General features: G+C 36.9%; 1 protein-coding gene across 1 annotated transcript; it reads left to right on the top strand.

Moving 5' to 3' along the window:
* The first annotated feature begins 9,146 nt into the window (after positions 1-9,146).
* LOC113586938 (synaptobrevin homolog 2-like) lies at positions 9,147-12,965 on the top strand. Its single transcript, XM_027025368.2, has 3 exons — positions 9,147-9,269; positions 9,948-10,082; positions 11,686-12,965. The coding sequence occupies exons 1-3, from the start codon at positions 9,267-9,269 to the stop codon at positions 11,866-11,868; spliced, it is 321 nt and encodes a 106-aa protein (XP_026881169.1). The 5' UTR covers positions 9,147-9,266; the 3' UTR covers positions 11,869-12,965.
* Positions 12,966-16,260: the final 3,295 nt, after the last annotated feature.

Below are 16,260 nucleotides of genomic sequence, written 5' to 3'. Positions count from 1 at the left end.
ATTTAAATAGAAAATCGATCAAAATCAATACTTTCTTGTTCCCGCATACCTGTTCAAGTAATTCCACAATGAATGTCTAATGGAGCTTGCATGCCAAGTGGACAAGTGGACACTCTGGAAGTTCCCAAATCCATCAGCTTGTTGTCTTGACCCCAACTTTATTAAATGTAAAATAATAATAATAATTAAAAAATAATAATTAATTGTGTCTCAGCATCTTTTCTTAAAATAATCAACACATCTCATGAAACTGGAATATTTCTCACCACATTTATATTAAAACTACTGTAGTCTTAAGACATCAAATCTAGACCACAGTGTACTTATCAATTACAGGACTATTAAACTTGCCTTTCATGAGCAAGATACTTGGTAAAAGTGGTATTTAACCAGCTTTTAACAAGTTTTTAAACAAAGTTACAACATCTGTTGTAAAAAGCGTTATATAAATAAAATTGACTTGTCTTATCAATCAGCTTCAATTAATATGTCCTTAATTGGTTTCAGACATACATTACATGGAGATAATTCTATGTCTGACTTGACCCTGTATCTAAGAAATATGACACATCTTGTAGTGTTGCAAAAGAAAGCTTATTTTTTCATTATATATACTACTATTGGGTAATATAATCAGATAACACAATATTAATTTTCATATCTATACTGATGATACTGAGCTATATATTTTTACCAAGCTGAATAATATACATGCTCAGTGTTCCCTGACTACCTGTCTGTTCACAATTTATCAATGAATGAACAATTTTAAACTGAATGAAGATAAGACTTTTGGTTGGCCCTAAAGCTAAAAAAGAGATGCCCCCTCTAAAAGTCTAGGAGATCTGTGTCTTCAGAGTAAAGGAGAAGTAACAAGTTTGGGTGTAATTCTGGACTCTGATTTAAGTTTTAAACCACACATCAGGAGTGTGACCAAAGAAATCTTACCAAGGTACATCCATGTTTAACTCAACTTACTTTTATTTCAAGTAGAATGGACTTCTGTAAGGCTTGTCAAAAGTTAATTAGGAACCTACAGCCAGTTCAGAACTCTGCTGCTAGTCTTTTAACCAAAACTAGGAAAAGCGTGCACATCACTCCTGTTCTAGATACACTGCACTGACTCCCTTTATTTTTCAGAGTTCATTGCAAAGTACTTCTACTTGTATATAAAGCTCAAAATGGTTTAGCTCCCTCTTACATCACTTACATCGAGGCTCTGTTGTTTAATGTTCCTTCATGAACCCTCAGATCATCCACAGCAAATCTGTTAACTATTACAAATGTCCCCCGCAATAAAACTGGGGAAGCAGCCTTCTTTTACTGCACACCCAACTGTAGAACACTGTACCAAAATGTAAACAAGAGAAGTGAACTTAGTGGATATTTAAAAAAAAAAACTTAAAACTTTAATCAAAGTAACTGGATATTTCTTTAATAACTAACTGGATGCTTGTATTATTTGATCTTATATTATTTTATCTATTCTTTTAAGTATACTTTTTGTCCAATCTTTTTAACTATGCTTCTTTTAATTATGATTCTTTACACGTCTGACCCCAAGCCCACAGTAAACAACGACAGTGGCAAGGAAAATTATTTAGAGCATGAGGATGAAACCTTGAGAAGACCCAAAACACAAAGTGGGCACCCGTCCTGGTCAACAACAGACACTACAATAGCAACAATAAAACGCAAAAGAAGTAGTGAGAGAAATAAAAATTAAGCAATGAATTTCTATTTTGATTTTCTAGATGTCCTAGTTTGTTCAATGAGTGTTTGTTTGTCTGAAACCCATCTTGCATGAAAACATCTGACTAGGGCAAAACAGAAGTAGTTGGTTGGGGTGGAGAGGGGTAGGTTACATCAGGAGGGCATCGGGAGGTGGTGGGAGGAGCCATAGCATCTGAGATGGGTTGAGGTTCAGTAACAATATGACATCGGGAGTAGGTGTACCTTAGCTGAAAGAGAAATTAGATTATTAGGGATGTCCAAGTACAAAAGTGTGTAAATTATGGAAATTTAACATGCAAAAATGTGCACTGCTAAAAGAATAGGGCCAGAAGGAAACACAAGCATCAGGACCCCCTGGAATATCAGTGACAAAAAAGAAGTTATAGCATCATAACAGGCCAGTTTACCAGTTTACTCTTTACCTAAGATGGGAAGTAGTTAATAAAATGGCAGACTGTACAGAAAGGTTTTCTGTACTCAGACTGTGTCTGAGTCTTGAACATTGACAGGAAAAAGCAGGGTGAAAAACAAGTTGAAAAACAGAAGTTAGAACAGGCACAGAATGAACCAAGAGAAACCCCAGTGAAAGACAATGAAAACAATACATAAAGAAAAAAAGACAACAGAAACATTTCACACAGGAAATGCTACAAGGCAGTCACAACCATATAATTTATATGCAAGTAGTCTGGATGGCAGTGGTTGAAAAGTGACACTCTTGCAGCCATATGGATATGGTGGGACCCCTCCCAACATCCTGCAGGTTCATCAACCTCCTCACACTCATGAAGGTCAACAAGTTGTGTGAATGGTTTCATCCCTCTATGAAGGCTGTGCACTGGGCCAGCCTCTAGGTAAGCAATCCATTCCTTGGGTCATGCTGGGCCTTAGCTCAGCCCTCAAGGAAGAGCTCCAGGCCTCCTCATCTGAGCTCATCTATGGCCAAGTGATGCTACTCTCTGGCCTCAGCAGAAGCCATTCTAGCAAGGTGGTTAAGCACCCCATGTCTGGACATGTCTATTTTTGTGAATTCTGAATTGTGACTGCACTGGGATATCACACTTAGATATCTAGTCAGCTACACAGGGCGTTCTGGCCCTTTAAGAGCCCACTAAGAGAGACTTGGGTCATGCATGCACATCAGCTAAATAGATGTTTTGCTTCCATGTTCAACTTAGCTTTGTAAAAGGGAGGAACATTTACTCACAGCAGTAGGGTGGAGTGTCCCTTTCTCTTTCCATATCTAACTAGGGCAGGATGACAGTGGTCTTGCTGTGGGTGGTTGTAACCTAGGTCTCTTACCTTGGTACTGGGGTGTGTGTTGAATGTACAATTTGCTTTTCTTTTCTGCTTTCACTCTGTTTTGTGCTCGTGTATGTGTGACTCTTATTTGAGATAGCAGACATTTTATTCTCCCCCACAGGTGACTACCTTCCCCTGTCTGCTGCTAAGAGGCATTATTAGTATGAACGTTTAGATAGCATTGTCCTTACTCTCTTTAGACACAGCTTGAATAAAGTTTCTTAATACTCTTGATTTTTGTTATAAAGATAGTTTTACTTGCATCATTAATCACAATCAGTAATATATTTAAATAGCTTAATAAGCATTGTGCAAGATGGTTTTTGATATGTTTATTGTAGGGCTTGACTGCCAGCTAAAACAGCAGTTATCACTAGTGCAATGTTGCAAATGTGGAGGGCAAGGGGTACTCCAGGACTGAAAAATTCCACTGCCAACTGAGTGGCTGCCTTTGGCTATGACCAGATCAAGTCTGAAAAGATTCTGCTGTGGCAGTTTTTTTCATAAATCCATATTGAATACTTGTACTGTTAGTGGTGTTCAAATGGCAATTTCATACAGAGAAAGTAAGCTATTCTTAACTTTTTTTTTCTGAATTTTCCCTTAATGCCAAAACAATTCCACTAACCCCAAGAATGGTAGCCTCTTGCTATTACCAATGCAAGTTTTGGCAGATTTTACTGTACTGTTTTTGTTCAGAAAACCAACTCAAACTACTTTTAGGCAAATTTATTCTCATTTCATATTATTATCTATTTCTCAAATTTATCTTCGCTATCAAGAGTGCAAGTTTGATAAAAGTTTACTGTACCATTTGTTCATAAAACCAAATTAAAGTCATACTACCTCCAGGCAAATGGATATGCTTACTTTCTGCAGTGGTTAGTTATTGATTTTGGTTAGCTATTTCTCTGAAGGAATGCAAATTTGGAACCACCTATTCAGTTCTGCAGACTTGCTTGAGAGCATGTCTGGAGAGATAGTGTGATGGGCCAAGCAGAGTCAGACACTCGCAGATATAAAGCAGAAACTTTATTAGTGTTCAGCTCACTGATAGCTGAATAAACCAGAGTCAGACCCAAAAGAGCAAAGTAAAGGGAGATCCGAATCAAAGAGATAGAACAGTCCATGTCAAAACTAGAAGACCAATCCAAAACCTGGCTGTAATTCCAAAAAAAGGGGCAGGCAAAAATCAGCAAGGAGAAATACAAAATCAGGGTATGAGACACAGGAAGAAGATCAATGAAAATAATGCTCAGTATGCTCAGATGAATCTAGGGACAATACATGGCAATGTATGAAAGGAGTAGTATGAAGAGTATTCAGTGGGAACTGAAGGTGAGAATTAGAGAGAGTAAGGAGGACTACAGTACGAGAATATCGAGGAATCTCCAGAAAGAGGTGTGGAATTGAATGAAGGTGCAATCAGCAGGCTCAGGATAGCTGAAGGTCCCAGTGCTTTGGACGACATCTTGCATAGTCCCAAACCAAAAGGAACCAGACACCCCAAGGAACTGAATGACTTCTGTAGCACTGACATCACACTGGAAAGGCTTGTCCTAGGTCACCTCAGGACACGTGTGTGCGGCATTGGACCCCCTACAGTATGCCAATCGGCTGCATGTGGGGGTTGAGGATATCATGATCTATACGCTACATGGACCTACTCGCACCTACTCATCATGTGCTTTGACAACATCCAGCTCTTGCTGCTGAGGGAGAAGCTGTGTGTGGCAAAGGTGGACAGTGCCTGGCATCCTGGATCACCAATTACCTGACCGACAGGCCCCAGTATGTGCAGCTAAAGAAGTGCCAGAGCACACTGTAAGAAGCATGGATTCTTCATAGGGAAAGTCTTTGTTCTCTTTCTCTTCACCTTCACCAGGAGCCTGGTGAACAGCTTTATGGACTAGTGTTAACACAACCATCTCCAAATAAACACCAGGAAAACAAAATGAAACAGCTTTTGCAGTGTTGATAGCCAAAAGCTACCACTCTTGTGGGGTAGTGGAATTGTATTGGCATTATTCAGAGAAATATCTAACCACAATTCAGAGAAATGGGTAGCTATGCTTTCTCTGAATTAAATGGGCATTTAAACCCCATTAGTTACAAGTACTTCAATATGGATTTATAAAAAACCTGTGCTGTAGAATCTTTTCAGACTTGATCTGGTGATTGCCAAGGTCCACCAGTCAGTTGGCATTAGAAAATATCTGCTCTGGCGTACCTTTAATTCTGAGAAGGAGGAAACAATGGCAGCAACGCCCATGCAGATTGTATATTAAGGCCATTAAATCATTCCTGTCATGATAATAGAGATTTCTTTCTGTATTTTTGCTGTATTTTTGTATGTCTGCCAGTTCATTTGTTGACTTGCTTCACTTGGCCCACTTGTTTCACATCTGCACATGCATCAGTTCTACAAAGTAGCTTGCTGTCACCCTCTGCTTTTTGCAACTAGCATCAGCCATCAAGATTTGGGAGCAGGTTTCAAACTTGGGTCTCCTACAGTTACTAGCATAGTCAGCAAGGTGAGCAGAGCTCTCTGGGTTACACTAAAAATGTGTTGTTTCCGAAAAAATTAAAGTGAAATTCTAACCATTCTTAGTTATTCCTGCCAAAATTCAGTTCTTGCACCTCTCTCCAGCACCACTTTCTTCAGCATTATAGTGACTCTATTTTGTGCTCATGTGTATGTGTAAGTGCACAGTTGTGGAAAATAGGAGCGTTTTGGTTGTGACAGTGACGCGGGGGACTTTGTAAAAAGCCAGTTTGAATTCCAGCTTATCCAGGGTAAACTTCCCCTGCCACCTCCACCTATTCTGTCTGGGAGTGAAGTCCTATGTTCCCATGTGTTTGTGACAGATGAAGGCTTTCCATTGAAGGCAAACTTGATGCAAGCATATTCAGGTCAGTTTAACAAATTAAATTACATGACAATCAATTACACAAATGTTAAATGTTGCTTTATACCTGTATTTTATTACTTCTCCTTCTAATGTTCTGTATGGCAACCTCATTTATCATGAAAGGAGCATATAAATACATTTATTATTATTATTATTATTATTAGTAGTAGTAGTAGTAGTAGTAGTAGTAATACTCTATTAGATTATAACTTTTCAGATCAGTAGTACTGTATTAGATTATAAGATTTCACATCTTTTTAACAGGACCAACCTCATACATGAGCAGCAACTATCACAGCTGCTGAGCAAGGTGAGTTGTCAAAAATGCATTTTGGTATCTTAGTTGTGAGATGGAGATTCTTTGGAAAGCTCATGGAATTTTCCATTGAAGGTTCAAGACATCACAAAGGCATGTGTGACCTTGCACAGCCCAAGTGCAGGCAGAAAAATGAAGATACATTAATGACACCTTGGTGGACATTTATGTGTGTATATATATATATATATATATATATATATACATACACTCACACACTATATTTATTTTTTTAGTGGTAAGGCCTATATATAAATATGTGTGTGTATGTGTGTGTGTGTGTGTGTGTCTGTATATATATTCAGTATATATATTCAGTCATTCAGTATATTCAGGTAGACAGCTGACCTCATTCTTTGGGCACATAACATTACTGAACCTAGACCTGACCAACTGCAGCAACCCCAGATCATAGCACTGCCCCCACAGGCTTCTACAGTAGGCACTAGGCATGATGGGTGCATCACTTCAGTGGCCTCTCTTCTTACCCTGATGCGCCCATCACTCTGGAACAGGGTAAATCTGGACTCATCAGACCACATGAGCTTCTTCCATTGCTCCAGAGTCCAATATTTATGCTCCTTAGCAAATTGAAGCCATTTTTGCTGGTTATCCTCACTGACAAGTGGTTTTCTTAAGGTTACACAGCTGTTTAGTCCCAATCCCTTGAGTTCCCTTTGTATTGTATGTGTGGAAATGCTCTCACTTTCACAATTAAACATATCCCTGAGTTCTACTGTTGTTTGTCTACAATTTGATTTCACCACACCTTTAAGTGATCGCCGATCACGATCATCCAAGATTTTTTTGATGTTTCCCCACTGTCCTTCTACTTTTTAATAATGTGTTGGACAGTTCTTAACCTGATTTCAACAATCTCCTTAGATGTTTTCTCTGCTTGGTGCATGCCAATAATTTGACCCTTCTGAAACAGATTAACATCTTTTCCACGACCACAGGATATGTCTTTCAACATGGTTGTTTAACAAATAAGAAACTACTCATTCCATCAGTTAGGGTTAAATAACTTTTTGCCAGCTGAAACATAATCACCCATGCAGTAATTATCCAATGGGAGGCTCTTACCTATTTGCTTAGTTAAATCCAGGTGGTGACCTTTTTTTTGGTCAGGCAGTGTATACACACACACAGACACACACACACTGGACAGCCTGTGTGTCCTCATGAATATTTGCCTACCTTTCGGCAGAGGGCAGCACGAATGTCATCCATCTGGTGTGCCTGCTTCTTATTTTTTTGCTGTACTTTAGATGTTCTGCTTGCTGAGGCTGAATGAGAGAAATCATGTACTACACATTAGTTTGGTGAAGCAGACAGCTCAGATGCTATAGATGGGCTTGGTGATGGTAATGGAGAGAAAACAGGTATTGGGCTTAGTTTATTACTGCTCAGGTGCATGATGTCCTCCTCATCATGCTACAAATAGTTGCATTAATTCTTGCAGTCTTTTTATTGGATAAATATAGCTAGTTAATTGTAAAATGATTGTTCATATCAGTCTTAAAAAGAGGGTTGTAGCAACATTCTTTAGTAAAGGCAATGGTTCTATTTAGAACCATGACTTCTACATAGAACCATTTGCATGATAAAATGGTTCATCAGATTGAAGAATATATTGTATATTGTTTTATATAGCAACTTTTTGCAAAGGGTTTTTCTACTGTAACAAGCTAGACTTGAAACAATCAAAGAACTCTACATAGAACCCTATATAAAACATTCTCCATAAGTCTGAAGACCATTTCAACATGAATATGGTTCTCCAGCTGGTAATTGTGACTCAATCATAGCTACTTCGGAATTTGATGTGTGTCTGCAGTCACACTCTCCTTCAGAGTCTTACCAAATGGGCTGCAGGTCAAATGTTATAAAATCCACTGTATTCATCTCCCATTTTGTGTATGCACAAAATAACTAAGGTGTAGGTGCATAAAGCTAGACATTACCTATCAATGCATCAACAGGGTGATACAGTTTTGAAATGAAATACTGTTCTGTTATCATGAATATAAGCATTATTAGAGTGCTTCTCATTCACACTGTTAGGTCAGAACTAACTATTGTAAAATCATATACAACACATTCTCCATCAAAATGAAGAACCATTTTACTATACATATGACACTATATAGAACGACTGGTTCTAAATGTAAGTTTCCTTATAAAGAGCCCTTGGAAACCATGCTTTTTAATGGTTAATTGCCAGTACACAGTAAGAAAAAAAAGGTCTAGTTTTCAGGGCACTGCTGCATCCGATATTTCAACATTTCTACATGGCTCTGTGGCTGCTATACGAACACGGGATGCGCGAGGTAGACATCGGGCGCACGTGGTTAACGGCAAGTATACAGCAGCCCTTAACAAGACCTTCATGTCAGTTCACCGATTACGTATATAAATTGTTTTCAAAATTTGTGTGTCAAGCATGGTTAATTCGGAATTATGACGGTTTAAGACTCAAATTCCCGTTTCATATTTAATTGGCTAGGTTGAGTAATCCAATATGACAGTAAATTTAACAGGATAAAATCTACGGGAGTAAACTCAAGTGGAAAAAGTGAATGTATAGTGAATGTATTTTGAGGAAAGAGGCCTAGTCATATTTCACTTAATATTATCCAATTAAAACTACATACAAGTATTCCTACTGCTGGGTAGCCTTCTTTACGCTTCTACGGTACGTTTAGTGGAAAGTCCTCATTAATTACATCAGGCCTAATGAGAAAATTCGTATTTGTTGAAAAGGCTTAACGCTTCAAACGATAAGAATTTAAGGAAGTAAAAGCACGTCATTTCTGATTACCAGACGTCTATAATGTAGGCTAAACGTCCTTTAGCATGAACCTCCCTCTGAGGGAATAGAAGCGCAAACAAGGAAGCGCAAACTAATTTAGAGCGGACTTTGACCGACACAGTTCTATCATCGTTCATCGCTCTACATTTTCACATTTAAATATAGTGGAAGTATTGTAGTATTAAAAATGGTAAGATTATTTATTGCAATACTATAGCTTTAACAAGTTCGATAGTTTATAGCGTACTTCTGCATTTCTTAATGCGTTGACAAATGCAGTATGACATAAACTGCGCGAACAATCCCATGACTTTTTATAGGCTGTTTGACGGAGCTGTCAATGACCTCTAGTAACAATGACTTTTTGTGTTACTCTATACCTTTTAGCCGTCTAACGATTAAATAATGAGAATTGCAAAAATAAACATATGAATAAATAGACCTTTTGTTAGTGGAAAACATATTAATTCTATAATTTAATGTTTGGTTCATTAAAATTCATGTATTATTTTAGGATATCGTTTAGCAGCTTTGCTTTACTTACCTTAAGTGTATATTATCAAGTTATTTAGCATTAGGGTTTTTTTTCAACGTAAGATAAACTGCAAATAGTCTGCATATAAACCTGGTTACTTCATCAACTGTAATGAATTTATTTTGTGGGTTTTTTTTTTGGACGGGTTGCTCAAAATGCTGTTTTCACTGTAAATATATGCATGTTCTGACTGTAGAAATACCCGCTTATGTGGGAGCTGTTATGAAAAGTAGTTAAAGCCCCCAATGTAAAAAGTGATTTGAAAGGACAAAATTTGCAACATCAAAAACTTACCAGTCTTTCCAGGTTTCATGTGTCTGAATCTGTCATCAGGAGAGCAAACTGGGGGCTACTCGGAGGGAGGTGGAAGAGGTGAAGGACATCATGCTGGACAATATAAATAAAGAAGATGAGCGGAAAGAAAAAGTGGAGGATCTCGAACAGCGTGCCGCACAGTTACTGAATAAAGTGAGCGTGATGTTGTTTGTTTACTCTGTTGCTCCTGAACAAACTAATCTACCTACACTAAAAGTATTTTTAGATTTTCTACAATTAAGTACTATGTTTGAGCCAGTATGGCAGGCAATGTGTTTACAGTTTTATCCAACAGTCTGTATTGCATTCTGGGAAAATAGTCATCTCACTGTACTTACTGTATGACTATTGTAACGTTACTGTAAGGATATTGTAGCAATACGGCAAAACATGCAGGACCAGCTTTTACAGCTTTACCTTAAAATCTGGTGCCAAAAGAATCATCATCTCTAATAACCAATTATCTAAATTTGTTTTTTTCATTCTTTTGATTTTCCATTATTTAGTTTCTTCCTAAACTGAGCAAAATTAATATTAGTGAACCAGTGTAAGTAAAATAAGTTTAAAATTAAACGTAACAATGGGTAAGATGTTTGATGATAGCCCACCAACTAGATTAGATAGCTAGCATGCCACTGAGTAGCCAGCAGGCTATCTTAACCACCTTACCCTGATAATTTACGTTGGAGATTATTACGGCTCAATACTACTTAAATATGAATATTTCTATGTGGCTCTGACTAATATCCCTCTAGCTGTGCCACAATTCGTGCATAAAAACCATAATCAGAGACTCTAACACTGTCTAATTCATGCTTTCACTTGTAGTGGTTACTGAACAATATATCAATAAATAGCCCGGAACCCTTTTCCGATATCCTTTGTCTATGCAGCAATGGAAAGGCTGCGGTATTATGTCTAATCGTAACGTTAGCTAGTTAACTAGCGAGCTAGCTAGCTACATCTTGAGATGAACACATCTTCACATCGAGTCTGTCGATTGGTAAGAATAATTGAATATTCGATACTACGGTAATTTAAGACAATCTAAGCAATATACGAATTTCGCAATACTGTGGATTACCCAAAAATGTTACAATTGTAAAAATGTTACATTGTTTTAGACATATAATAAAGACATTTTGTTACATTTTTGTTAGGATCATTGACGCTTTAAAATTGTTTTAAATTATTATTCCAAATGATTATATATTAGACAATATTACAGTCATTATAATTACATTATATTATTACAGGAATATACTGCTGTCACTATGTTATCCTCTAGAATAACATATTTGTACTCCACTTTAAAAGTACAGCACAATATGGTCTCACTGTAAACAAACATTACAGTACAGTGCTGTAAATATTAATTTCAGACATGGCAACTCTGCTTTTAATTAGTCACTGTACATTTACAGAATAATGTTTTACAGTATACATTTTCAGATTTACAGAACTATTATAGCATGTCCAATACTGTAAATATTTTCTTAGGCAGACAATAGTGCACAATATACAAAAATATATATTTCAGTATAGACATTTCAGTTAATTTTGTCAAATTTGTACTTTTCAGTGGTCCTACAGCTACAGACAAATTAAATCACTCAACAACATTGGGAATACTATGACTAACATTTACTACAGTGGCTTGTACTGTATTGTATGTTCACCTCAGTAAATAAAAATGTAATGTAATAATATGTATAGAAATAATTATTGTTTTTGCATATATATATATTGACTTCAGGCACAGTCATTCAGGAAATTGACCAAGCAGGTGAAACAGAAGAAGCAGAAGGAGAATCTGAAGAGCAAAGCTGGACTGATAGCTGTGGTGACACTGCTGGCGGTGGTGATCATCATCGTGGTTGCTGTCATGCTTAGCCGCAACAGTCAATCCAATGGCACCTTCACTACAGAACATCCATAGCATTCTGCCATGGATTAGTACATTGAGGACAAGCAGAATGTTGTTTCTGTCATTGATGCTTCAGGGTGGTAACAGAATTGGGTGGTGGGGTAGTGTTTGGCTTTGATACTGTCTGCTCATCAGGAAGTGATGAGGTGGAATTACTAGCATACAGATTCGTTTGATTTATGAATTGCTGCACTGAAAAAACCCAAATATAACAAAGTGTTCAGGGTTCCTTTCTTTTTTAGGGAGGTGGACAAAGGAGCATACATTGTAAAAAGCAGATAGGCTTATAACACTCCATTGTAGAATCCTGATGTATAGAAACTCTCTGATTCAATCTTGCAATTTTTCACAGGTGCAGGAAGCACAATTAACAGCAAGAAGATGAAATACTACGTTTTGACTTTTATAAGATAATTCTGTATTTCTCTTTAACTGGATTATTACAATAATTCTGAAAATTCTTTTATGTTACATTAAGGGTTCCTGGGCTTTTAAACTAAGAGTTGAAATGGACCCCATGAGCTCTGTAAAGTTAACATTAAAACTAATTGAGCTGAGTGTTTATATTTTGGGAAGTTACATTTACATCTTGTTTAAGAGCTATATTTGTTAATATTTATTAGGCTAAATCAGTCTACAAAGGCTTGTTCATGCAAATAAAGATGAACGTTTCCCCTCCAGTTTGGAGCACAATTAGAACATTTCTAATACAGATCAAGTGACCCCAATTTAAATTAAATGAACCTTGATGTCAGAGTGAGTTTGGCAAAAATGCCTATAATGCCAAATTGGTTTTGATAAATTGATAAACTTCAAGAACTTGTGCAACAACAATTTTTATGCTGAATTAAAAATGTATTGTTTCACAGTGTCAGGTCTGCAGCCTCCAGTGTGCCTCCTGAAGACTACATTCCCCATAATACTCTTGTGTTCCCAATCCACAGTCTATTTATTTTACTCATGTCTCCTATTCCCTAATATGTCTGTGTGTTTAAGCTCCTCAGTTTGTATTGTTCTTTGTGAAAGTCTTGCTCTACCTAGCATTTGTGTTTCCAGTGCATTTCTGTGTAGTTTTGGCATGCCTCTAGCCTGCCCCATTGTTTATTATATTAAGCCTTATTATCCCTACCTGCATTCGACTCCTCTTCTGCCCTACAGAGCCTCACACACAGCAAAATTGTTATGTGAAAGGAAAGGTTTAAGCGTAATCAATAATGAATCAAATGATAAGTGCAAGATATGTTAAATAGGTTTAAAAAATATTACCCAGGTTTTTTTCCTCATCTTTTCTCTAGTCCTTAAAGAAAGCAAACATCCCAGCACTGGAGAAGCATTAGCTCTTCCCTACAGTTCAGGTCCAACTTTTCTATGATCACACTGAGCCCTTCTTATACCATGTGAAGCTGATTACACATTATGGACATTCCATCATGTAATATCTGTCAAGAACTGAAAATGTAAAAAAGAAAGAAAAAAGGATTCATTGACCATGTGAGGCAGATGACATCTCTAGGAGTGCTTACACATAAACCATTTTGGCAAAAGCTATTTTTGTCTGAAATTCCTTTAGCCTTTTGCTGCCACAAACAAGTATAACCAGTATATCCTCCATGGCCTCATTTCATTCAGATGACACAATGTGTTTTATGTCATCATGTTGACCTTCCTGTTCAGGTTTATGAGAGCATAGTATGGGGAAGACTTATACAATCTTGCATTTTGAGGAAAGTGAATAAAACAGAATCTCCATGCTAAAAAATCGCACCTATGTAACTCAACACTTAAAAAAATCAGTTTATGCTCATAGAACAAGAGAGTACAAGATAGTCATCTGAGATACAATCATATTACACATCTTTTTAAAGAGTCCTTACAAAGATCTTATAAAACTTGCACTACTTGAGACTTGTCCAAAAATCTTTGGTTAAGATGATACTGTCATACTATTCATGATTACTGATTTGGTAGTGAAAACTCAACAACCCTTTTTTTTGTTTTTAGTAATTTTAGAGTGCTCGTTTATTGACCTCAGTCTTTGTCTTCAACACAGTAGTAGTTCCAGTTCCAGTGCTACCAAGTCTGAATTCTACTCAGTTCCTATTCCAGTTTCACTTTCAGTTCTAAAGTGCCAACTGTGAAGTGGCTCTTTATACATGGTTACAAGAACTGTGCCCCTCCAAGGTCACACAGAGCACAAGAAACACTAAGATTAGAGTTCTATCAGGAAAAACATAAAACATCTGGTTTTGTAAATCCCTCAAATAAGTTGAACCTATCCTGCTTTAAATTCCTTGAAGTTTCTATAGGAGAAATAAACAGCGATACCAACCATGTGCTTTTATTACACGATGATAGAATATGGAAAGAAAAGACTAGCATATAGAAATAAAGGGAAAGAATAAAAAATTCCCTAATCATATAAATAAACATCAAAAAGGCATTACAAAAGTCTCATAGAACATGCAGTAATGGGGACTTGCCCAGACTGGTGCAGTGTTTAAAGGCTATCAATAAAAAAAGTCATTGAAGATAAAAAAACAAACAAACAAACAACATTTTGTTATGAAGAATTATCAACAGACCATCATGTTACCCATGACTGCTAATTTGATAGTAAAAGCTCAATAGACATTTTTTTCTTTGTAGTAATGTGATAGTAATGTGATAGATCATCATAGTTGTCATACTGCAGTCAGCACTTAGCCAGGATCCCACCAATCTCACGTCACTACCATTTCCAATATATCACCAATATACTAATTATCAACTTCTACTGAATCTCATGATCTTATTCAAATCCTTATTTAAATCCCACAGGCACCTACCTCCAGTGTATTGCTCTGAGATTCTACAGTCTGATGCCTAGATTGCTACTGATCCTTTGGACAGCCCTGCATGATTCAGCTGTGTGTCTTGTCTGTGCAACGTGCCTTTGTTTTGCCTTCTCTTTATTTTTACTCGTTAAATGCTCTTCCTTGTTTACCACCACTTGTGTCTTGCTCCTGGATCCCAATATGTTACAATGGTCTTTATTATTCATGGTCAAGAGTAATAGGCATTTGCTGTATTGTCAAAATACATTTGGCAAAACCCTGTCCCAAAATAAATAACTTTGAACAAATACCTTGTCAACTTTAACTGAACTGAATAACACCTGGCGGAAACTCCTAAATGATGAATGAAAAATTGCTATATTGTTTTAATAATCGCCATTAAATATTTTTCAGATTATTTTTCACTAGGATAAACAGATAGGAAAACACATACCAGACATCTGGACCCTCAATACAGGAGTACCACAATACAGGCGTAACCACTGTGGCTAGCCTCATACCCAATGGTGATGAATCATACCCAGTGGTGATGACTTGATGTCTTAGTGCAATCACAACCATCTGTTCTGGAACACTGTTGAGATAATGGTGGTCTTCAGATGCAACCACCTTCAACATAAGATGTGCTGAGGTTTCCACCCAAGGTTCTGGTACTCACCATACTCAAGGACCTTAAGTGGGAGGGGCAGTCTCCAACAACAAGAGTATAGCACAGAATGCTATTTCTGCAGCAACTGATCAAATTATACCTGTCAGTCATGAGTTTTTCAAAGCGATCGTTGGGTCTACCCTTGAACCTTCATTAATAACCACCTGGTTTTGATCCTCCACTTCACAAGGTCACGCCAAACTCTAGCACACATAGAGCATGGAGAAATTGATTGGCTACTAACACTTTATTAAATCTACAACAGCAAAGTCAATTTTATCATGGCATACTTAAGATGGGGAAATTAATTACTGAATTTAATTGAACACATCATCTTTTGGTGTCTTTGGTAGAACCAAGTAAGGCAGGGCTGTTAGAAATTATATCAAAACAAAAAGAGGAAAGTATTGTCAACTTTTTTTGTCTACTTGTCAGCTTGTATTGCCTTTTTTATTTCTAAATTCCTTTCTCTTTAATGTGTGCAAAGCAGTTGACACAATTGAATACTGCATGGTTTCAGTGTAATTATGTAAACTTAAATACAAACAGTAACAATTATTATTATTAATTACTCACTGCTTTGAAATAATTTACTAGCTACTGAAACACTGATGGGAGTCACAACTGAATGGAACATCACATCAACAGCTTGTGAAGTTCCACTAAGTTGTCAGAATAGTTTCTCACTTTCATTAATTTTTATTTACTTTTAAATATTCTATTAAACATGTAATGTACTGCATCTATTGCTTCTGTGTTGTGTGTTGCATTTTTTAAGAAGAAATAAATGTCACACCATATATGCTCATGCGGAAGCACTGTTAGCTTTGTAAGTAGTTTTAAATTCATGATACATAGAGTGCAGCATTACACTCATTGAGGTAAAATGGGAAAATCACAAAGCAAACGCATTCATTTATA

The sequence above is a fragment of the Electrophorus electricus genome, chromosome 6, assembly GCF_013358815.1.
Source record: "Electrophorus electricus isolate fEleEle1 chromosome 6, fEleEle1.pri, whole genome shotgun sequence".
NCBI lineage: Eukaryota > Metazoa > Chordata > Actinopteri > Gymnotiformes > Gymnotidae > Electrophorus > Electrophorus electricus.
Note: the sequence above shows the minus strand (reverse complement) of the source record. Positions and strands in the feature narration are given on the sequence as shown.

Excerpts from the sequence above, each read along its gene's own strand:
- LOC113586938 (XM_027025368.2), top strand. Across the intron at positions 10,083-11,685 it reads CCGCACAGTTACTGAATAAA|GCACAGTCATTCAGGAAATT; the intron begins GTGAGCGTGATG and ends TATTGACTTCAG.